Below are 25,033 nucleotides of genomic sequence, written 5' to 3' on the forward strand. Positions count from 1 at the left end.
GGATGCAAATGGAGGACAAAAGGGATGACATCAGGCCGATTTCACACCAGGCCTTTGGATGGCCAGACCCAAGCCAGGGTCCTCACTACGCACGGCAGATCAAAAACACTGCTGCACATACGCAGACCGGTCCGGCAAAGCAACGAAAGGGATGGTAAAGAATGCTAATCCGCAGGACAAATATATTTTAATCTTGTTACAATACAAGTTAATGCTGAACCAAGCTGATGGGAAAAGAGCATCTCATATCTTATCCTCCACTCTATCTATGCTGCACATCTGCAACTTGAACTCTTAACCTATACAAGACTTGCATTTTACAAGATTTAGTGAAGAAGTTAACATGAAATGCATCACAGAACATCCCCTGACTAAGTACAGTCATTTATAATAACTAAATCAATTCAGGAGCCTCTTCTTTAGCACCTTACGGTTTTCAGTAAGCAACACACAGACACACACAAATACACAGGGGTTGGTTTTTCATTTAGGGGAAAGCTCCACTGGCAGTGTCAGTGACCTCTACTGAAACCCCAGCAGGACTCTGACATGCAAAGGAAATGAGTCTGAGTGAATGAGTGTGAGTGTGTGTCTGTGTCTATCTCCTGAGCACCTTGGTAACTCTTGATCTCTCATGTATGGAACTCCGGCACTGGGCTCCTAAGAAGTCAACTCAGAGGACAAAAGGAAGCAGAGGCATTGAAACTCCAGTCTCTTGCTTTTTCTCACTCGGTCTCTCTCTTAAGTCTCACATACACACACCAGCACCTCCACATGGGTTATACTAATTTAAAAAAAAAGAAAAAGTTAATGAGACGTTTTAATGTGCATGTAAGGTACAAGTGCCAGTCACTGAAGTTAGTGACTGGAATGATGTGCACCTGTTAAAAGTGATTTCAGAGTGAAATCAAAATCAACAACTCTGAAGTTTTAAATAACTTCATAGAAACCGCAAAATACATTTTTAGCTGTCTTAAAGTTTAAAGTTAAAGTTTTCAATTGTATAAATGTTAAAAAGCTATTAAGAACAAAATTGTACTTATGGAGGCATGGACGGATATCTATAACATTACAGTTCAAAAGTTGGGGGTCAGTAGTAGGATTAAACACTTTTCAGCAAGGATGCATTAAATGGATCAAAAGTGACAGTAAACACATTTATATTACAAACTATTTATTTAAATAAATTCAGTTCTCAACTTTTCATTCATCAGTTACCACAAAAATATTAAGCAGCACAGATAAAAAGAAATGTCAACATTGAGAAGAAGGAAATGTTTCTTGGGCAGCAAATCAGCAGAATGATTTCTTAATCAGGTGACACTGAAGACTTCTGTAAATTAATTTTGCCATCACAGTAATAAATTACATTTTAAAATATATTAAAACAGAAAACAGTTATTTTTTTCTTTACTGTGTTTTTGATTAAATAAATGCAGCCTTGGGATTTGGTAGAAATAAAACTTTTTTATTCTAAATATACTCTAAGTTTCTTCTACGAAAAAAACTTGTTAACTGACTGGCCCTGAATAAAAACAAAACAAATGTATTGTTATTTAAAAGTCAAAGTACAATTAAAGTAATCTGATGTATACGTGTTCACATTTGCAGTGAAGTCACATTACAGCTAATTAACCATTAACTCCAAAACTTCAAAATCTGACTTCAGTGCAAATGAGACCTGTGCATTTTTAAAATCTTACTGAAAATATATAGAGGTTAACTTCTGTCATCACACGGGGCGCTATATCATTAACTTAATCTAATACAAAGTAAATCAAAAGCTCAAAGATGTCACTGTGGCACGTTTCCTTTGGAAACATGGTGAGTGGCTGACCTTTCCAGAACAGTTACTGTCATCTTTCTAATACAGCACAGCGACTTTTGACCTTTATACTGTACGACATTTGGAGACATAATTGACCGTGACTCCAACTAACCATGAGCAGGACAAAATAACCATTTAAAACACTCTATTACGTTTAAAGGTCTACAAATATAAAGTGAACAATGTGTGTATGCTAGCTCCTTCCTGATATTATATATAACATATTTAAACAGTTTCAGTGCAGGGTTTTTTTGTTGTTTTTTTGAAATAAAATCTACACTAAGCATTCATTACAAATGTAAATAACATCAGTAGACTGCATCTAAACTGTTCTTTTTTTTTTTTGCATTTTTGTTGAGTTTATTTAAAAAAGGCTGTAATTATGCAGCATATGGATGAGCCTTTAAATAATAATAAAATTACTTTAAAAAAAAAATCTAATTTGAAGCTCAATGACTTGATATATTTATCTCTGGATAATATATAATGATCATGTTAAAAAATAAAATGACAAAGGTTGAGTATTATATTTTAAGAAGACATTTAACAAATTAGACCAGTTTGAGCAAACAGGTCTGATATTAAGAACGGCTCTAACATTGTATTATTACAGTGTGGATCATTTGTGCAACTTGTCCAAAGAACTAGAAGTTAAGTTAAGTTAAACAGCTAATATTATATGGATTTAAAAACGTTGCTATATACATTTATTGATCGTATGGAAGTAGTTCTGCTGTTCTGCTTCAGTGATATGATGGAAATAGTGAGAGAAAGAAAAAGAGAGTAGAGGAGACAGTATAGGAAGTGAGGGAGAGATTAATGCAGGTAAAAGAGGTATACATACAATTATGTTATTATTACTACCTGCATCATCTCTGCAGACACATCATCTCTGTTCCTCTTCACTATCCTGTGACAAACAGACAAATTCACAAAAAGAACATCAGTGAGACACATCAATGCAAAAAAGAGGGGGAAAAAATGCAGACTTAAAATTCAATGAAAAAAAACACCATGAAAGCACAGCATTCAAGTATAGAGAGTGTAATTTTCAGTCCGACATGCAATGATCTATTCATTTGAACTGTCGAGCTCCATTTTATCATCAACTCAAGCTGGAAAACAGGGAGGGTCACATGTTCTCCACAGAATAACCTTCACATCAACCTGCTCACATACATAAATACATTCAGAGAAAGTCAGTATCAGAGAGGGTAGAGAAACGGGTCTGCTCCATCAGGGGGAGTTTTATTACATCCTTCGTGGACCTGCCCTGCTTCTCTCTGGTGTGCTGGCAAACAAACTGGGTCATTGTTGAGACCGTTTCTTGGTTACAACGATTTAATTAGACACTGTAGTGAGTTCAACTTTGCCATAGCATCTACAATTACATGCTTTTGACTACAAATTTAGAAGCATAGTTATACTGCACAGAACTACAGTTGGAGTACCTTCATAAAAAACATAATTGAGGAATTAATGGTGCAGCAAGGCAGGAGACAATGCAGTATGATTCTGCAAATGCTCAATAGTACTAGAGACATCGAACACATTGTACAGTATACATTATCTTACATTTAGTGTCGATGGTGCAGATTTTAACACTCCCTACAAAACACGGTCAGTACACTTGAACAGTTCAGTCAAAGCCGTGCTCAAATAATGGCAGGGAGGGTAAATAGAGAGGAAATGTCCATATTTTCCAACAGCAATCCAGATTCTCCACCCTCAATCATCTGCCATGTGGGAGTACAGCAGTGAAAAACCCTGACTACATCCATTCATCACATATGACAGGCTTCATTAAAACATTCATGACGTTTTGACTGCCATGAAATGCATTTACTAAAGCATCTCCAATATGAGGTAAATTACTCCTATTACACTTTTCATGGTTACGCACAGTAGTGAAGAAAGTGTTCAGCGGAAGGTGTATGCATGTAAAGATATGGATGATTTTTATCCACAGAAACTCTTAGTGGTGTGGTATGTTTCATTTTAACACAAACCTGGGAATTTCAAAACATGGGCATGGAAGAGCTGGCCTTAACAATGTCAATGTTGAGACATTTAGACTGCAAAGGACACAAGATTTCAGTTCATTTTACCTCAAAAGTGACAAAACATGGGAAGAGGCGAGCAGGGAAGATGGGTGGGGGATTGGGGAAATGGAGGGGTGGGTGGAGAATCGGTGTTCTCTTGGCAGCTCACTGCATCTGCCATTTTCTTGGCTCTGAGTGACTGGTTCGAGGGCGGGGCTGGAGCAGCCACACGGAGTATGCCATCACAACCCACCACCTTTACTACAAACCGCCTCCATATCGACTGTTCCAGGGTCAGATTGAACTAATCCACCCAGAATCATTCCTGACAGAACACTGGACCATCACAGACTCTAGATCAGCAGTAGCAGTGCAGGCACCCAGCCACCCGCACAGGAACAACAACAGCGGCACTTCCTGCACTTTCAGCGAGCAAACCATGCCTACAGCCATTCATAATGAAAGGTAGACCAATGCGAACACACAGCATTCACACCAGCACTTCAGAAAGATTTTGAAATTGCAATATTCCTGTGACCAAATTTTTCACTTGTCATCAGGTTTTGTGTATGTAACTCCCAAAAGGCACAATCATCATATTTTACCAGAGATCTTGACTCAGCATAGTACAAGAAAATAAGGAAAATGATTCCGTGCCTTCCACCTTAAGTTTAACAAATAAATATTTTTGCACAGTTCATAACATTCATCAATTTGTGAATTACATATTTTTTTTTTAAATCAATAGGAAGTAACAGAAAAAAGTACATACTTGATGTTGCACATAGGCAGTAACGCAATATTAACATCAATTACCATATATTTATCTAAATATAATAATATCTAAATATAATGCATTTGATGTGACATTAATGAAAGTCATTTGAAAGCACACTTACAAAGAAAGGCAATACAAAAAAAAAAAAAAAAAATCAAAGGTAGCATTATTAATTAGTTTATTATAAATACTTACAGAAAATGTGACGTCTCACAATGTGGGATCAGAATAAATTTTTATATCTTGTGTTATGTTAATACATTTTACCAGGAATGATCTTTTTTTTTTTTTTTCAAAAAAATTAAAAAATACTTTGTAATTTGTTAACTTTTAAAATCCTCAAACTATAGTGCAAAATCAATCCATTAAAGAGAGAGAGAGAGAGAGAGAAGAGGGTAGAGACATTTGATCAACAACACAAAAAAGGTTACATTATCTGTTTGTTAACAGCAGAGTCTAGACAGGTCAAGGTGTATTATTGTGCCTTCCCGAATGCCGTCTCAATATCTCCAGACCCCTCACATGATTCTCTTCAGAAGGAGGGGTCAACAGTGGCCAAGTGCAATCTAATCAGGGCAGAGGGTAGTGTGACCCCCCACCAATGTCTCTACTTGGCTAATCAAAGCCCCCAGTGCTGGGTGTCAGGCTCTGGGCTGCAGAGGGCAACGGGGACAAGGATAATGGGGAGTTGGGGAGTTGTGTCCACTCTCCTTTGTCTCCATTCAGAGACAGAGACAAGCTTCCCCTCAAACAGATGACATAAGGGCCGGGTTCTTTTACTAAGGATGTCCCTGATTTCAGAACGAACGGACAGACAGATAGATCGACAGACACTTTCATATAAACACACACACACACAATGCTGCTTTCACACCCCTACACCATCTGGGGCCTTCATATCCCAAAAGGGCTGATGAGGGAAACCAGGGTTTATCACACCTATACTCTTTTCTCCCTCCTTCCTTCCTTCCTTCCATCTTCTCTTGTTCATTACCCGGGGCCTGTTTAAACAGACAGCCAGGACAGACACGGCAAACATACTGAAAAGCTTCTCAAAATCCTCATGCAAATCGCAAGCCAATCTGTGTAGAGAGAGACAGAGGCATTTTGGGTTGGGGTGGAGATAATTAACTCTCTTTTCTGTGCTATTTTCACCAGACATAGATGAGACTGCGAGGCCGGTGCTGTAGAGGGTACTGTTCAAGTTTTCTATGCCAAAATTAGGTTTTTTTTTTTCACTTACCAGAGGACAGAGGGTGATTATAATAATTTTTTCCTTGTGGAAAAGTACAGCTGAATCACTTTGATATAGAAAAAAAAATTGGTGGACATTTTACACTTAAGTTTTTTTTTTACAAATTTAAATCACGGTGTAAACATCTGGTCAAATTCATCATTACTTTCACTTTAATATTTATATTTCATTTTAAAATTCACCTTTCTGATATGATGCATTTAAAAAAACCAAATGCAAACACAGTCTTTAAACTAATAAGTTATTACAACCATTCTTAGAAAAACCATCATGTTCATTTTCATGTTGTGCATTAGTAAACAGTGGGGGAGTGGGGGGGGGTGGGGGGGGGGGCTGGGGGGTTGACAAATGTTGATACTTTAAAGCAATTTTTTTTCCTTTTAATAAAATTATCTATAAATGTTCATCTTCTCAAAAGTCTTCACATTTGCAGTAAATGTACAAAGGGGTAAATGCTACAATATCTATTTTGTTGAATAGTGTCCTGTAGAGGTGGGAATCACAGGGTACCTCATCATACAATACAGAGCACGAGACATAGCTCACGACACGATAATATCATGATACAGCAATTCTGCGATAATTTATATATTGCTAAACAATCCTATAATGATAAATCACGATATCTGTCTATGAGAATGCCCGTGAAAAGGTTTATTGCAGATTATTTCTCTTTCTCATTTATGTCCAGACTTAATTCTGCAAAAATGAAAATTCTATAATTGTCTCAATCTCAAGTTGCTGTAAGTCTGAATGAGATTCTTTCTTCTGTTGAACATAAACATTATTTTGAACAATGTGGGTAACCAAACCGTTGCTTGCCCCTAGTAGACTTTCATAGTATGTTTTTTTCTTCTTCTACTTTTAACAAAGTTAATGGTGACCAGCAACTGTTTGGTTACCCAAAATATTGTATTTTGTGTTCAGCACAAGAAAGAAATTAATAAAGGTTTAAGGACAACATGAGAGTTAGTAAATGTTTGGATGCACTATTCTTTTAAAGTGTAAGTTCACCAATAGAAATGAAAATTAGCCCATAAATTACTCACTCTGAAGAAATCCTATGTGTATATGACTTTCTTCTTTCAGACGAATCCATTTGCTACAGAAGACCTTTGTTCATCCCCCGGAGCTGTGCGAGACACTTTTGTTTTTGGATGGGCACTTTTTATTTTACTTCTTTTGGACTGATGCACTGCAGCACCTGCAGAGTGCCATTAAACAGCTTGAAAGATCAAAGACAATTTTTTTAATAACTCAATCTGGATTCGTCTGAAAGAAGAAAGTCATATAAGGATGACTTGAGGGCAAGTAATTTATGGGCTAATTTTCATTTTTGGGTGAACTAACCCTTTAATGGCAAGTGGCAGCATGTTTAGTACAATCGTCTACTGTCACTTTAAGAGCTGTCTGTTTGTCTCTTGACTGTTTATTTTCCCTTTAGACATAACCAACTGTGATTATATGTAAACCTTGTATGTTTTTGGCAGTATTAGAACAATCACATGCAAAAGATAACATAGTCCAGTAAACAGGCACTTTTTGACAGGCTTTTTAGTGTGCACACACATCAGGTGTACAAGCTCAGAAAAAGCGTTTGTTATAACAGCACACATATTAAAAGTTTACCAGCAAGACTTTAAAAGCTCATGCAAATAATGTAATCCATGCATATCACATACTCTTTGTTGATTCTGTTTGTCCCATCAATGGTATAAAAGCCAAGGTGGGTCCAGACTTTGGAACTGGAATTGGGAACCGCTGGGCTACATCACGTGTCACCGGTTAGAAAACTTTAAAAGTACAACAAATATGCAAATACATATGTTGACAGGCAGGTAGGAAAGCCAATTTCAGACCGAGCGTTTTGATTGGACGAACATCTTAGTCCTACACCTTCCACAGAATATATAAATACAGATAAATACATTTAGACCACTTAAACTTAATGATTGCTATCGGGATGTGATGAGACTTTCAACCGGTAAAAAAAAATAATAAATTCAGAAGACAGTAACCTATTGCTCCTTTAACTTATGTTCACCTTTCTCTCAGTCATACGATGAGCGCCACCTCAAGGAGCAATGAAGTAGCAACGCTGAGACCAGGGAAATAATATATGTAGCCTAATATTAACAATGCACAATATGATCATTTGCATGACTTCCTACACTGAAGTTGACTCTGAAGTACAGCGGAGTAAAAGTTGCATCTGTTTTTTGCCAACATGTCAGAAGTCTGTCATTTCAATTACATTACCTCATTTGAAGTATATATAAAAAAAACAGCAGAGATGGAAGGACATCCACACAGCTGGAAAGCCAAAGACAGCATGTGTTTTCTTACTGCATATTTGCCTGAAGGGCCCGGTTAATGAAAGTCTGCGGCAGCATCTTTACTAAAACAGCATGAGCAGAGGGGAAATGACTACACAAAGAAAGAAATCACAAAAACATTAGCTATACAAACTTACTGTGCGCTAACTGACACATGATTTTAAAAAGAATCTCTGGCTGAAATGTGCTTTTGATATTGAGCTGCACATTTCTATATTCACATCCTGTGATAAATGAAACAGCATTTCATTCATGATTTCTAATATACTCCCATTCTAATATAGCACCTCATTACTGATTTTCTGGAGCTCAGTCATCAAACTACACAGACTGTCAACAGGTAAATGATTTCACTCTTGAATTTAAAGGTCCCCTTCTTCATGATCCCATGTTTTAAACTTTAGTTTTTGTGTAATGTTCTTGTTAGAGTATAAATAATATCTGCAAAATGCTAAAGCTCAAAGTTCAATGCCAAGCGAGATATTTGATTTAACAGAATTCGCCTTCAAAAAAGACCTGTTTGGACTACATCCCTCTAGTTCCTGCAGTAATGACATCACTAAAACACTAACCTCCGCCCACATGAATTCACAAACAGGGGGCGTGGCCTTGTTGCGCTCCGACGGAGAAGAAGGAAGAGCTGTGTTTGTCGACATGTCATCGAAACGCTGTTATTTTCATCTCTGAGTCCAATCACCTTTGTTTGGGCTTGCCAGGGACGCTGTACTTGGAGATTAATGGTTACAATTTATGTTTAACTCGGTTCCCGAAAATTATAATCCACATGTAAAACTATGTGCATCTCATTTTGCTGAAGACAGCTTGCTGAGGACAACTTCCTCAATCTCAATCAGTTTAATGCTGGATTCGCACAATGATTATTCTTGAAAGATGGAGCAGTTCCCTCTTTGTCTGGAGAAGGCGTTTGTAATAATCATCGGGAAGAAGGAGGCGGGAACCAGCGGACAATCAAAACGAAACTTTAATAATTCAAAATAAACACAAAATAGCGCATCAGCCCCTCACGGACGACTGATGTGCACAAATAAAAAAGCAAACATAAAATAAATATGGACCAGAACCGGTAAGTGTATTTTATTATTTAAGTTGGTGCGTTTAACAGTTTCTGTAACTTATTACACAAAGGGCAACACTGTTTAGCTTTGTTAACTAGATGTTAGGGCTGTGCAAAAAAACGGATGCGATTTTCATGCGCATCTCGTCAGTAAAAATGCTCCGTTGATTATAAGTACATCTCCAGCACATGCTCCTGCCCACTTACTTCTCAAAACTAGCCCAATCAGGTTAGCAAGAGGGCAGTGCGCGCTCAGCTGCTGTCAAATCACAACACAGGAACCGCTGGCCCAATCAGAACTCGTTACCTATATCTGAAGGAGGGACTTCATAGAACAAAGAAGACATCCGACTGTTAAAAGGATTTTATAAATGTTATGTCAACTACTTATTCGCTGTATACCAGCACAAACTAACTGGTAAGAAAGCAGAAAGAATATTTCACACACAAAAAAATGCTGTCATCATCTACTCAGGCTTTTGTCAAGGAAAAAAAAAATAAAAATAATAATAATTAAAAAAATGGTGACTATCATGCAGCATATAAAATATATAAAATTGTACAAAATAAATGGCTTCACATGGTCATTCCATTGGATCGACGTGGCCGCCAACTTTTCCAAAAATGTCTTGGGCCTAAACTCGAAGGTTATTGCTGCTAAATCTACCTTTTCCTGAGGAGATACTAACACCAGCACAGGTTCATGAATCCAGAGTAAAGTCAGCAGCAGTTTATTTCCCGTGTTGCGCGACACATCAACATTAGCCAAACTCAAACTGTGAGGTTCATTCTGCTAGGCTTGTTATAAGAGAAAAGCTGTCAACTCTGAATACATTGCTGATTCACTCTCACCTGTACAACAGCAGCATAACACAACACAGCGTGACTAATCACCCAATATCTAACCCTCTTGCAAAACACATTCATGATAACATGTCCACAAAAACATATCAGTCTACTTCCCCTATTAAACTAGTAGTGAATATATAAAAATGACAGACAGAGAGGCAGACAGAAAGAGAGAGAGGTCCTCACTAATGAGGGAAGCAGGTGACCCCTGCAATTCAACAGTGATCCTATCAGCTTCCTCTGTGTTGCAGGGGTTAATCCCCTTTAGGTGCTAATTGATAGGAAATAACAGGACACTATTGCCAAGGCCCCTGCACTCTCACACATTTCGTGTCAGTGGGAGATCAGACGTGAAATTGATATTTGGGATGTTTGCGTGCCTAAGCACGGCTCTTTCTTATCGAAGAGTTGCAGTGTTCATTTGGTGTCTTTGCTGGGATTAACCACTTGGCCTTTAATCACTGGGACCGGTTTATTTGGTTTTCAGCCCATCAACACACGCTTTAGCAGAACAGCATCAAAATGAAATTTAGCTCTAGAACTGTTAATGAGCTTCGACTGTTTGGAAAGCCTTAACACCTGACAGAATAAAAATGGGGGTCAAGGTTAAATCTGTGTCACCTCTTGAGATCGATCAAAACAGCACTTAGGCAAAAATATACAACCACGGCTGAAGACAGGGAAAGTCAAACAGAATGGCCGTACCAGAAGACCAAAACCTTTAACAACACACTGCTTGCATATGAAGCCATTTTTGACATACACACACTCATATCTGGAAGTGGAGCGGCGAGGTTAGTTTTTCTCAGTGATATAATGTCAAATAGTGTTATACGGGGACTCATCGCCATCGTTCAGACTAAATTAAAAGGCCATAAGGTGATCAGCAGCTTTGAAAAAGGAAAAGTGAGTGTGTGTGTGTGTGTGTGTGTGTGAGAGTGAGTGTCAGAGAGAGACAGAGATGAGATTTCATTAAAATACTATGCCTTTAGGGAGGAAGGAATAAACAAACCTTCTTTCTAGTTCTTCAGAATGTAATAAATCATTCAGACAGCTTAGGAAACATGCATATAACAAAAATAATAAATATATAAATAAATAAAAAGTGAAACATAACAAATAACATCATGCATATAACTGTTTGCAATGAAAAAAGGCAGCTCAATTCAGCCGAAAAGAATTGTTGTCGAGTTCCACAAAAGCCTGAACAATGTTATTCAATTTCACATTTTTTAATCACGAAATAGCAAAAAAATTTAAAAGTTAAAAAAATCTGCCAGTGTGCCCAATGCATAATACAATGCGCTTGAAAATAGTATCAGCAACTTTGAAAAGCCATTAAAGAGGGATAAAAGTATACAAGGACACAGCATTTTAAACAGTCATACAATGTTCACAACTAACAAAGCTAAGCTCTTTGTTTTGGCCTTCTATTCTGTTAACAGAAAAGTGAGTTGAATCAGTAAAATACATAGACTTACCAATCATACGTGGAGAGTTGATAAATGAAACCAAATGAACTGCCCTCAGCGATGGCTGGCATTTCATCTGGCATAGCCTTGAATTAGTGGATTGCTGACCAATGCCAGCGTATCAAATCTACAGTTTACTATCCGGCTCAAATCATTCTGAGCGCTATGAAAGGACTGACGTGATGGCGTGATGTTCGTGTGTCAATCCTCAAGACAACTGCTATAACTTTTACAAAGGATCAGCGACAGTAACAGACACTAAATTTGAACAGCTTTGTTACAGCATTCTCTAAACGTCATTTAAAAGATTTTAGGCATAAAAGAATTCTTAAAAAATTTGAAAGAATAATATAAAACCTTCAGTACTCGTGAATATTTTAGAGAAAAAAAGTATTAGGGAACAGTACATAGTGTCAATATTTTCAGAGTAGAAAATTATGCAGATATACAAGTGAAACATTATATATAAACATGGAACTAACAAATAAACTGAAATCGGTAGTAAAAATGTAAGCATATTCCCGAGGAAAAGGATGTGTGACTTTCATAGCAGCAGGACATAACATTTAACCTTATTACTTTAAAAAAAAAAAAAACTTCTTCAAATCTTTAATTAAACACATTTTTTAAAACCTATAAAGCATTGAAACAGTCAATTCTTTTCCCCTCCACTGTTCTTGTGAATTCTTGTCATCGCACAGTATCCAAAATGACAATAAAGTTAATGTATTAAATAATGTATTTGTATTAAATAACTATTATTATATAATAGTATATAATAATATATATATATATTTTTTTTACAAACATTATGCTCAAACTTAAAATGTGTAAAGTAACTATACTAATAATCACAAAAACAGTCCTCATAAGTATCCCATTTTGAAGCTTGTCCAGTTACGAGCAGGATTTCAGGGGCAACAGGTCACTCAAGAGGCCGAATCTTCCAGAACACTGTGTACCTCAGATACTGAAGCATAAAGCCCCAGACACTGAGCCACAAATCCACCCTCCAACACACACACACACACACAGTCAGTGGCACCGTTGTGGCTTAATACACTCTCTACACTCCAAAAAAATCGTTTATAACATATTTGTATCACATGAGTCAATCAAATATGTTTTTAGCAATACAAATACAAAACATGTTATATTAAAACAATTAAAAGAATGTTTTTATTACAATAATAACAATAAAAATAATTCATTCTACACCGCTGAAACAGTCCAACTTTAATTTAAATTATGAATATGATGATGACCGATTTATAAAAGCAATTTTAAATGCTTCTATTACATTTAACATTAATATACTAATAATAATTACTGTATTTACACAAACTGACAAAATTATATTTTTTTACATTTCTATAAATCACTGGGATGCTTTAAAAAGACAGCAAAAATACTTTTTAAAATATATTGTTCTTTACTACATTTATTTGCTTCAATGAACATTTACCACAAAATATGCACATATTTTAATTTGTCCAGTTTACAACACAAATACTTTGACATAATGAAACAATCATCTTTAGAGATACTAAGCAATGACAGAGATAAGAATTATTAAACAGATTATTTCTAATGCACGAGAACGAATAACGAGTTGGAAATGAATGCTTTAATAAATACATAATTTTAAGGACACATTCAAATTCAAATTATTTAACTTTTGGACAAAAACAATAAATAAATAAATAAAGGAAAATGGTTGAATCCTGCTAAAGCAATCTGTAATTTAATATATTTTAGGGCCAAACTAAACAAACTAAACAAAAACATAACAGTACAGTTATGCTTAAGTAATATACAATAAAATAAGACAAATAACATTTCACAGCGGATTAGAGCACATCATCATTTACCAGTAAAATCCTGAAGGCCTAAAGGCACCATTTCATTTGGATTTTATGATTTTTAATTATATCAAATCCAGAAATGCATTTAAAAAGAAGAAGACTGAAATCTTTCTGTGTGCGTTTTAAAAAAGTCATAATAACAGCTATGCGGAAAGTCTAAAGTAGAGCTATAAAAAGCACATTTGCTTTAATTCGAGACAAAGCACAATTCATATTGTTCCATCTTATCTCCTAACACAACAAATGCAATCAAAGCAAATATCAGGAAAATGTACCACATTCGGGTAACACATGAACATCGAATGACAAAACATAACTAAATAGTGCAGGCGATGCCTCAGGTCAGAACTGAATCGCGCAGCAAATTCGGCTAGTTTGGAAAGGGTATCCATCTTCCTCTGCAAAACTCCTCCCTAAAATGGAGGCAGCTGTCCTAATACAACCAATGTCCCGCTCCAGCACTTGGGTTAAGCTTTGAGAAGAGTCAGACGTTACGCTGCCATCAGCACGAGGACATGAGTTAAAGGCAGAAAGCAAGCAAGCCACAGCAGCCACCAAAAGGAGAGAGGCTCTATGTTTTGGCTGCCTGCCAGTGGTCCCTTTAAAATGCAATAGTGGCTGTGATATTGTATCTATGCAAGTAATGCAGGAGTGTGAAAGCCTTGCTCTTTCACACACAAACTGCATAAGTTCACTCTACAAGAGTTACAGAGAGACCTAGGGGGCGCTGTTGGACACTACAACAAAAATGGCTGCCATCTTCATTTTGAGAGATTTCATTCCACAAAAAAAACATTTCTGCAGCCATATGAAGTCACAGAAAATGACTTTTTGAGTCTCTCTCTCTCAAGAGTCTCCCTGTAACCTTCATATTCAAACATTTGGCTTTTTCTATGCCCGACTGTCTGTTTTTTAATTTTTTTTACCTCTCCGTTAATCAACCCGTCTAATCGTCGTGTTCAATGAAGAAATCAGTTAAAAATTGATATAGGAGGCGAGTGCTGGAAATGATTGGTGTGCCAAGCTGAAAGTGCGATTACTCAGCAACATTTCAAACGTCACGTCTGACAAAGAAAAACAGAGGCTCGTTTCGGTTAGCATTAGCTTCTCTGATGCACACTCATCAGCCTGCAGGCTTTCATAATCGCACCTATGCACACCTCTCTGCATTCCTGTCGTTCCACCGCTCTCTCCATGACATGCCCAAATGTGCTTCACAGAGTACTGGGAGAAATGCCCTTTCAAACCTACCATCAACACGGCAGCACAAACGCAGAACACGGGTATCACCTTTAAATGTCGCTGAATCTGTGACAGCTCCAAGAGGTCATCAGAAACTGCCAATAACAAAAGCCCAAATACAAAGAATTACAAAAAAAAAAAAAAATATTTATTGCAAAAGAACAGCAATCCTAATACCACTCACGGTCCAAATGCAGAAATACAGTTCAGTCAACAAAATTCATTTTAACATTAAAGATATCACACAATTAAATAAAATTATTACTTTTTATTCCATTATTATTCATTTAAAAAAAAAATCCAATATAAATTTAGCAATATATTTACAATTTATCAGATGGATGTAACACATTGTTTAGCACTTTGAAGCATTAAATGCCTGATAATACTTCACCTTCAAATAGAAATACTAGTAGTTTTTTTTTTACATTTTCAAATACCACTCATTATTACAAACAAATGTTTTACGGGACTGTGAGCTTATCCAACATGCACACACACACACACACACTTTCACACACAGCCTGAGCAGTTGAAACATGGAGAACTGAGGTTGGACACTGATAGGCCTGTAAGGTGAACTGATATACAGCTGTGTGCAATGGAGCATTTATAATATCATCTAACATTACAGTAATGAAAACCCTGGGTCAAGTAGAAGGAAAAAGGAACACCCTCTACACGCACTGAGCTGTTCAAATTGCCGAAAAAATATTGGCAGCTTAGATTGTAGGCAACAAAAATACTCGACCAACAGAAAACGGATCTCTCTAGGACTCTCATATGTGCCACAACCATTCTACATTGACCATGTGCTCCAAAATGTAGTACTCCGTTTACATAATATTAAGCAAATACCGTTAATGAAAAGGCAAAATCTTCAAAGCTTATATAGATGTACAAATAAAATCACTACTATTAAAATCGGATTCATTCAATGCCCAATTTCAATTTCAATTTATAACTAATAACTAATTCTTAATATTTTAAACATACATTTTTATGTGTCATAATGTGTATTCATTTTAATAATTAAGTTATACATAAACAACTTATCAAAACTAGAGGCCATCTACTGCTACAAAATATTAATTTCAAAATAAATTCACACCATAACCTTGTGTGACCTTCAAAAATGATATATTTTTTATTTGTTACATCCTTGTATTTAGATAATGTACTTAATTAATTAGATATCTGCATCTATGAGAATGAGACAAGGATTTTTGAAGTCTACATTTAAGTCTATTCAATTATTGTTACTTGTAACATTTATTTGCTTAGATGTTGTTGTTTTCTTCTTTTTATTGCACAACCCTTCTGGGCCAGGGCATGATACCATCCTGTGTGTGCTGTGTCCCAATTTCTTTCACTAAGACACTTTATACTGACTCGACATAATATAAAGGGACCACTATATTTACCAATGTATAGCCTTGTGCCTCCCGTGAAGCAGCCATCTTGTTTTGCATATGACTGGAAAGCTAAGTCCTATGACTGCTTATTTGATATCAATATCAAAGAGAGATGTCTCTGTCTGCTTTAAAACTATGAATGCATGAACATGCAAAGCCATGCCGCACGGGTAACAGATTCGTGGTGCCTTTTCAAATCAGGAATAATACAAACATACAACAGGTCAAAAAGGGATGATATACAACAACTTAAGGGGAAGAAACCTGACCCAACACTCGACAACTTCAGATCGCAAGATCAACATAAAAGGTAAAGATAAGTAAAGAAGAAACAACAAATCCAATAGACAGCATGGAAGCCCATACTAAATCTGAAAGGTTTTGATCTGCACACCACATGAATCCTGGGATGAGTGCACTGCGTTTTGATTAACAATCGTTCTTCTAATCTAAAGACAATAGCATAGGATCAATTGGTAGCTTTTAAATACAGCAAGGAAAAAATAGTACAACTAAAATACAATGAAAATAGCCTACTTGAAAGCCTCATAATAAATGCTTTCGTTTATTAAAACTGGGAGTAGTTGTTATAAGTTTTACTCCAGTGAATATTGCTCAGTATTTTCTGCAGTCAACTGATGTTTCGGCACATATCTTAAAGTCTTGGCAATATAAAAAAGCTACTGTTTTACCATTATCTGCCGATGAAAAAAGAAAGAAAAGACAGTATATTTAGCACACATTGACCTTACAGGGCATGTTGTCACATTACAGTATGGGTTATTAAAAAACATAGTATGACTGTTCTGCTAAATTAAAATGATTATGAAACAAATAAGAATTGAAACAGCAAACATGTAAATGTTATCATTCAATAACCTTAAAACATTGTTCTGAGCAACAGTATTACAATTTATAAATAGTATATATTTGTAATATTTTCCACAACGTAACAACATGCCCCAATATAAACCTCACGCCCTCACCTCACATTTATGGAACATATAAAAAATATATATTTTAGCTGAATAATCATTGGTCAGTTGTAAATATCAGTTATAGTTACGCTTTCTTTTTGCCTTAATGATTTATGATTTTGACTGTCAATTATTAACCCGACGGCTCAAAAATATGACGATAACGTTATTAAAATGATTGTAATAGGACAATTTTGAATTGTGATAGAACTTTTAGTAATAGAACTCTCATCTTTGCGCCAACTAGCCACCGACTTCTATTTCTCGGATGAATAAAATAAACGAGTTATATTTATTTGGGAACTTATGATACATTTTAATTGGCTAAGTCAAAGCATTGCTTTACAGTATACTAGGGAACAAACCACTGATGGACGAGACCATCGGAGAAAGAGCGCAACAGAACTGCACTGACAGCTGCGAGCTGAGACCGCGACACCGACACGCGTGACGAGGAGCTTTTGGCTTTGTTGTTTATTTATTTTGTCAGTAATTTTGCCGAATGCATTTGAAGTCTACGTACTGTCATTAGACTAACCAACCTTTACCTAAAATCCGATTTTTTTTTTACTAGGAAACCAGGCTGAACGCCAAACCACGGTGAATTACAACGCAGTCATCCACCTCAAGCGAAAATCTCACGCGCAACGACGGGCCTCAAATTACGGATAAAAAGCTGCAGACTTGGCAAATGGCTGCGTGTTTTTCAGTCCAGACGGGCTGATGTTCACACGGCAGCACGGTGTTCTGGTATCAGGAGTTCATGGGGTTAATGAGAAACCGTGCTCACGTGAGCACAGGTGCGTCATCTGTCTGAGTGAAGAGATGGTCGCGATAAACTCTTTCTTCATCTCGCCAAAAGACATGCGGTAACATGTAATCACATTAAAATGAGCACCCAGCAGCCGATCTGCGGTTTACATGCGCCGTCTTGTTTACTATGGTGAAGCAACATCGCACACATAAGTGATATATCCATGAACATCACAATCACCAACGGCAGACTGTACCAGACAAAAAGATTTGCGCCCCGCCACGATCATCTTACCTGTGAATTAATGAACTGTCTGTCTGGTGAAAAACATGGAATAAAACTTTGAAATGCGCTAAATAATCTAGTATCAAGCTACGATCGGACTACAGTGTTGAAAGATTGTATAATTCCGCTCTGTCTCCCTTTGTTTTTCTAATGACTGTGAGCGAGACTGGATGAACTCCATCACCATTTTTATCAGTTTCAGACAGACTCCAGACACTCTCTGGCCACTCGCGTGTCGTGCACTGTCTGCGCGGCGCGTTCACGAGCATCGGCGCGCCACAGACTGACAAGCACCAGACCAATGGCGTCCCGAACTGGAGCACAATATCCAATAACAACGGCCCAAAAATGATAACCTCTGAATGACTCCACAGATGGATGCAGAGAGAAAATAATATTTCGGAAATGCAGTCAAAGAAGGTGGGGATGAATCAGATTTATCATCCAGCCGCTTGAAGATATGGACAGAAGTCACACATGCAGTAAATTATTTCCCAATATAAACTTCATGCCCTAACCTTACACTTATGACACACACACACACACACATATATATATATATATATATATATATATATATATATATATATATATCTATACATATATAAACTTCTAGCTTAATAATAATTTTCAGTTAGAAATATCAGTTTTAATTAATAATTTTTCCTGCATTATAAATATTAATTATATATAAAAAATAAATAAATTATATATATATATATATATATATATATATATATATATATATATATATATATATATATATATATATATGATAGAACCTTTTACATGTGACCTAACCTCACATGGAAAAAAACGTTTAGCTTAATAATAATTTTCAGTTATAAATTAAAAATCAGTTATATTAATATGATGGTGTAACTTGAGCATTTAAAACATCGATCACATTGAAACATCTCATACTTACTAAATTGACTTTTTTTCTAAGTTAATTCTTTCCAAACTCTAACTAGTAAAATTAATTAGAGAAATTAATTTGACCTAATTAACAATCATATCACTGGAAAAAAAAGTAGCTAAAATTAACTTATATTTTGTTTTGCACGTTTTTGCATGTATCTTTTTGTAAAGTAAAATTAAAGTAGGCTATGGAATTAAGTAAAATATACTTAACTAAGTTATATAAATTAAAACAAGCAAAAGGAATAAGTAAATTTAACATGGCCAATTAGAGTTTGATGAGTAATGTCTACTTAAATTTGCCCTGCAATACTGAAGTAGACAACTCAGTCACGGTTTGTAAACTTTACTCTAAAAACAAAGCACTGAAAATGCCATTAAAGCATGTGGTTTACTTACACACATGTACGTAAACTAGTAGACTGCTCCTTAATCTTTTCAAAGTAACATGTTGACGGAATGTAGCTATTAACCTAAGGAACACAAAGACCCCAGTACTTGGCACGATACACAATGATGGTAACAATCAGTGAATATTGTTTGAGTATGAATGGATCATTTTGAGAAGAAAATGACCTCTAGATGTCACAAAACAGCAAGTTATTAAACCTAACAGTAAAAGCAACCATAAAACACAAAACAGTGTAAATACATCTCGAAAACAGCCAAAAAAGAAAAAAAAAGATCTTACCGTATTTATTATTTTATCCTAAGTGCATGATTGGAACAACAGGATAATGACTTTGATATTTACTTTAAAAATCTCTGTAAAAATAATATATATACTTATAAACTCATATACTAACATTACTTTTTTCATTTTTTTTTATTCTTGCCTGAACTAAATTATTTAATGCAGAAATTACATTTGTTTTTCTGCATTATTTACTTCACCACAAAATAATTTTTAGCAGTACATGTACAAACATTAAAAAATATAGAATGCTCTGTATTATTGACAACAAAAAAATGATTCTGCCAGTGCTAAAGGTTATAGAAAATATATAAAACAATGAGTTTAGTGAAAAATTAATACCCACTTTACGGAAATAAATAAATAAATACATTAGGCCTAAATGCAGCTACTGTTAAATACAATCACTTGCACACCACACACGTTCTGTAAATACACTTATAGTCTAAAAATGCAATTACCTCATAGTGTTTCTGTTGAATGAAGAGTTTGTCTAACTTAGAAAGCTTGAAATGATGTTATGAAAATGTGTACTGCAACTGAATTAATCACCATGCAGTAAGAAAAATAAATTCTATGAACAGCTGCTTGATCTTATCTTACTTGACACATTCATCACCTCAGTCTACTGTATCTATAACCTAGACCCACTCTCCACTCTGACCCCCTGAACAACCATCAATCAACAAGCCAAGCTCTGATGGAGAATGTTAAGGGAAAATGCATTTCCGAATCATTCAATTATTGTAGGCTAAATAGCGCTATACAAATAAAATGAAATTGGCTCATCGGCTTTAAGATGGAAACAGATACGCATATTAGAATTTAAAAGCAAATTTCTGTCACGCCACACCCAAGTCTGTTTTTGGATTATACAGTAAAGCGAAATAATAATCCAAGTCTGTACAGTTACGCACATCCCTCACATCCCTCCTCTTGCGGCGTCATACCCATGATGCAGCGCGGCTCGTGCAGATGTTTTCAGAGCTCAGACTGAGGAGATTTCACGCTAAGCTAACGGCCTAAAGCTCTGCACTTAAACCAGTCTCAATGCACTCATCGACGGTGTAGAGATACAAGAGTCTCCAAGATAACACACAATCTTGGGTTATGGCGACCAGTGGCGGGGGTATGATATGCAGCATTCAATTACACTTAGTTTAGCTCCCAGCTAGTGCTAACGAGTTAGCTGCTTTTGTTTCATTATCTGCTGAGCTTCTGAGATCTGCTGTTTGTTTGTAGATTGAACAGGGTTTACTTAATGCCACGACTATGTTTTTTGTTTCTATGGTTTGTTATATTGATGATCGTGAGTTATTAGCCGGCGTGCGTTTACATATTTACTCATTCTCGGTTGTTAACGTTAGCTGAAGGGTTGCAATGAGTGCGCAGCCCGTGTGTTTACATACTGAATGAGTTATACTTGGATAGTGATTTTGACACATAAATGGTGGATGAAGAATGAGGTTGAAGTCTGTAAGGTTATGTAAGCATCTGTACCGCTGCCTCGACAGACAGCAAGACTTGTTTTATCAAGGCCAGAGACACAAATCAATAGGTGGCTGTTTTTTTTCCATTCCGTAGTAGCAAGTACGTTTTTGTGTGTTAAATGTAGGCGTGATGTTATGTCAAGTGTGTGTTGTAGCGGTTTATTACAGAGATCAAGACCGGTTCCTGTAAATCCCTTCAACATGTCATTCGTACAGTAAATCACTGTCAAGCTGTACAGAGGCAGATCAGGTTTTAATGCTGTTTTCAAGTTCAGAATTTGATTTGGATAACATGCTAATGGGAACGTGCTTTCCAGTGAACATATTTATGTTGTAAATGGGTACTTGAACTGCTTAGAAAGTAAATATGTCAAGAACTGCACTTGGTACAGTCTTCCAGTGGCTACTTCCAAAAGACATATGCACTGGTTAGTTACTCGGCCTCATGCCAGTCCAAACCTCTGTGACCTACTTTCTTCTGTGAAACATAAAAGAAGATATTTGAAGAAGATTCTCTTTGTTTTCCATTTATACAATAGGGGTAAGAGTGGTCAGCGCACTGTTTGGTTCCCATCGTTCTTCAAAATGTCTTCTTTTGTGCAAAAGACAAGCCATATGGATTTGGAATCAAATGAGGGAAATTAAATGATCACAGGATTTTTCGATCTTGGATAAACTGTCCCCTTAAGATTAGAGACATTCTTCAAAGACTACTAAATTTGCTTCAAAGGGAAAATTGTGCCACTGCAGAATCTTGAACCTGAACATCTCAAGCAAAAAATCTTGCTGTTGGAGACTAGGGCTGAGCATATACAAAAATGTAAACATAAGACATAAAATATAATTTTATATAAAGGTAATAAAGTAAGATGAATGTGTTTCGTTCTCTTTTCTGCATGTAGATGATGAGTTTGATGAATATGATAAGCCTGGTGCTGAAAGGTCAAGAAGACGGAGAGGAGATGATGATGACTTGGAAAGGTAAGTCTTCACTGTCTAACTGCTGCTATTAAGCAGAATGAAAAAGACTAATAAAGAGAGCAACAGTTTCCCAGAAACACTCCTAGCGTTCCAGCAAAAGTCTTTCATGGCATACACAATAATTTTCACCAGCATAGATATAGAGTGTATTGGTTGCCGTGGGCTGTGGTTTTTGCAAAGCAAATGAAGTTGTTGCTTTAATATGTTGCTTTGCTCTGCTGAAATGGTGTCAGGCTTTTAAAAATTTATTGTGAAAGCACCATATTTTTTTTAATCATAAATGTATCAATTGACAGTGATTTGGAGGAGGGAGACTTACTTGAAGAAGATTGGCTGTCATCAAAAAAGGTAAAGTGATTTCGATCATTGCCAGTTTCTCCTAGAACTTATTTTTCACTGGTTATAAGCAATCTTAACTAATAGGAATATATAAAATATTCCCATCAGGTGTACTTAAAGGGTTAGTTTGCCCAAAAATGAAAATTATGTCATTAATAACTCACCCTTATGCTGTTCCAAACATGTAAGGCCTCCTTTTATCTTCGGAACACACTTTAAGATATTTTAGATTTAGTCCGAGAGCTCTCAGTCCCTCCATTGAAGCTGTGTGTACGGTATACTGTCCATGTCCAGAAAGGTAAGAAAAACATCATCAAAGTAGTCCATGTGACATCAGAGGGTCAGTTAGAATTTTTTGAAGCATCGAAAATACATTTTGGTCCAAAAATAGCAAAAACGACGACTTTATTCATCATTGTCTTCTCTTCCGTGTCTGTTGTGAGAGAGAGTTCAAAACAAAGCAGTCTGGATATCCGGTTCGCGAACGATTCATTCAGTCCAACAAATCGAACTGAATCGTTTTAAACGGTTCGCGTCTCTAATGCGCATTAATCCACAAATGACTTAAGCTGTTAACTTTTTTTAATGTGGCTGACACTCCCTCTGAGTTAAAACAAACCAATATCCCTGAGTAATTCATTTACTCCAACAGTACACTGACTGAACTGCTGTGAAGAGAGAACTGAAGAAGAACATCGAGCCGAGCCAGATAACAAACAAAACATTGACTCGTTCACGAGTCAAGAACCGTTTCTGTCAGACGCGTCCAATTCGTGAACCGAGGAGCTGATGATACTGCGCATGTGTGATTCAGCGTGAAGCAGACCGACACACAGGGCGTCTGAACTGAACTGATTCTTTTGGTGATTGATTCTGAACTGATTCTGTGCTAGTGTTATGGGTGCGGGTAAACCGAAGGCTTGAATCAAGGGCAATCATCGCAAATGACGCCATTACGTCGAGCGCAAAAGAACCGGTGAACCGTTTTCTTCAACCGGTTTATTGAGTCGAACTGTCCGAAAGAACTACTGGTGATCCGAACACCGATGCAACTGGTTCTTCACTCGTGAACGAGTCAGTCTATTGTTCGTTATCTGGCTCGGCTCGGTGTTCATCACAGCAGTTCAGTTAGTGTACTGTTGGAGTAAATGAATTACTCCGGGATATTGGTTTGTTTGAACTCAGAGGGAGTGCCAGCCACATTAAAAAAAGTTAACAGCTTAAGTCATTTGTGGATTAATGCGTATGAGACACCCGAATCGTTTAAAACGACTCAGTTCGATTTGGTGAACTGAATGATTTGTTTGCGAACCGGATATCCTGCTTTGATTTGAACTCTCTCTCACAACAGACACGGAAGAGAAGACAATGATGAATAAAGTCGTCGTTTTTGCTATTTTTGGACCAAAATGTATTTTCGATGCTTCAAAAAATTCCAGCTGACCCTCTGTGCACACAGTTTCAATGGAGGGACTGAGAGCTCTCGGACTAAATCTAAAATATCTTAAAGTGTGTTCCGAAGATAAAAGGAGGTCTTACATGTTTGGAACAGCATAAGGGTGAGTTATTAATGACATAATTTTCATTTTTGGGCGAACTAACCCTTTAATGTTCAAGACTTATAAGGCCAACTACATTTTCACCAAAATATCAATCATATTAAGCAGAAGATTTTTAAACTAGTATTATTATTATTATTATTATTATTATTCATTTTTTTTGTTCGCCCCAGAACCCCTCAGAGCTGTCAGATGAGGAGCTTAATGATGACCTGTTACAAAGTGATGAAGAAGACCAAAATGCAAGGTACCATAACAAAGCCTACAAATAACATTTTGTTCAAAAACACAAACTGATGTTTACAAGAGACGTAAGTGAATTATACAATATGGCACTCATATCAGTGTAAACATGTTCGAAATGGTCTTTTCTTTGAGGTTAATTGACAAATCACTAAATTATAAAATCTTCTAATATGATAAAATTGCAATTGGTTTAAAGGGTTTAGTTCACCCAAAAAGGAAAATTGTCATTTATAACTCACCCTCATGTCGTTCCAAACCCATAAGTCCTCCGTTCATCTTCAGAACACAGTTTAAGATATTTTAGATTTAGTCAGAGAGCTCTCAGTCCCTCAATTGAAGCTGTGTGTACGGTATACTGTCCATGTCCAGAAAGCTAAGAAAAACATCTTCAAAGTAGTCCATGTGACATCAGAGGGTCATTTTGAATTAGTTGAAGCATTGAAAATACATTTTGGTCCAAAAATAACAAAAATTACGACTTAACGACTTGTCTTTTCTGCTGGGTCTGTTATGAGTGCATTTGAAAAATTAATATAAAATGTCACATTACCAAAACTGTTCACTTTTCAATTTGTAGGGTAAAAATTGCCCTCACTCCATAATGTATGCAAAGCAAAAAAAAATACATTT

General features: G+C 36.3%; 1 protein-coding gene and 1 long non-coding RNA gene across 5 annotated transcripts in view; both read left to right on the top strand.

The window, feature by feature from the left end:
- Positions 1-17,524: 17,524 nt before the first annotated feature.
- Positions 17,525-18,248, top strand: LOC128016765 (uncharacterized). The gene is made up of 2 exons (XR_008184282.1): positions 17,525-17,619; positions 17,709-18,248. It is a non-coding gene; the product is annotated as an uncharacterized LOC128016765 (long non-coding RNA).
- Positions 18,249-20,745: 2,497 nt separating this feature from the next.
- Positions 20,746-25,033, top strand: part of LOC128016751 (RNA-binding protein 33-like) — a 42,352-nt gene continuing 38,064 nt past the window's right edge. For 2 of the 4 annotated variants that reach the window (XM_052601525.1, XM_052601527.1), the window contains exons 1-4: positions 20,746-20,917; positions 22,181-22,259; positions 22,556-22,607; positions 24,331-24,404. In XM_052601525.1, the coding sequence (XP_052457485.1) occupies positions 20,899-20,917; positions 22,181-22,259; positions 22,556-22,607; positions 24,331-24,404 (224 nt within the window). In that variant the 5' untranslated portion in view covers positions 20,746-20,898. The remainder of the gene's footprint in view (positions 20,918-22,180; positions 22,260-22,555; positions 22,608-24,330; positions 24,405-25,033) is intronic. The other 2 variants (XM_052601524.1, XM_052601526.1) reach the window with 1 other exon arrangement.

The sequence above is a fragment of the Carassius gibelio genome, chromosome A7 (assembly GCF_023724105.1).
Source record: "Carassius gibelio isolate Cgi1373 ecotype wild population from Czech Republic chromosome A7, carGib1.2-hapl.c, whole genome shotgun sequence".
Lineage (NCBI taxonomy): Eukaryota > Metazoa > Chordata > Actinopteri > Cypriniformes > Cyprinidae > Carassius > Carassius gibelio.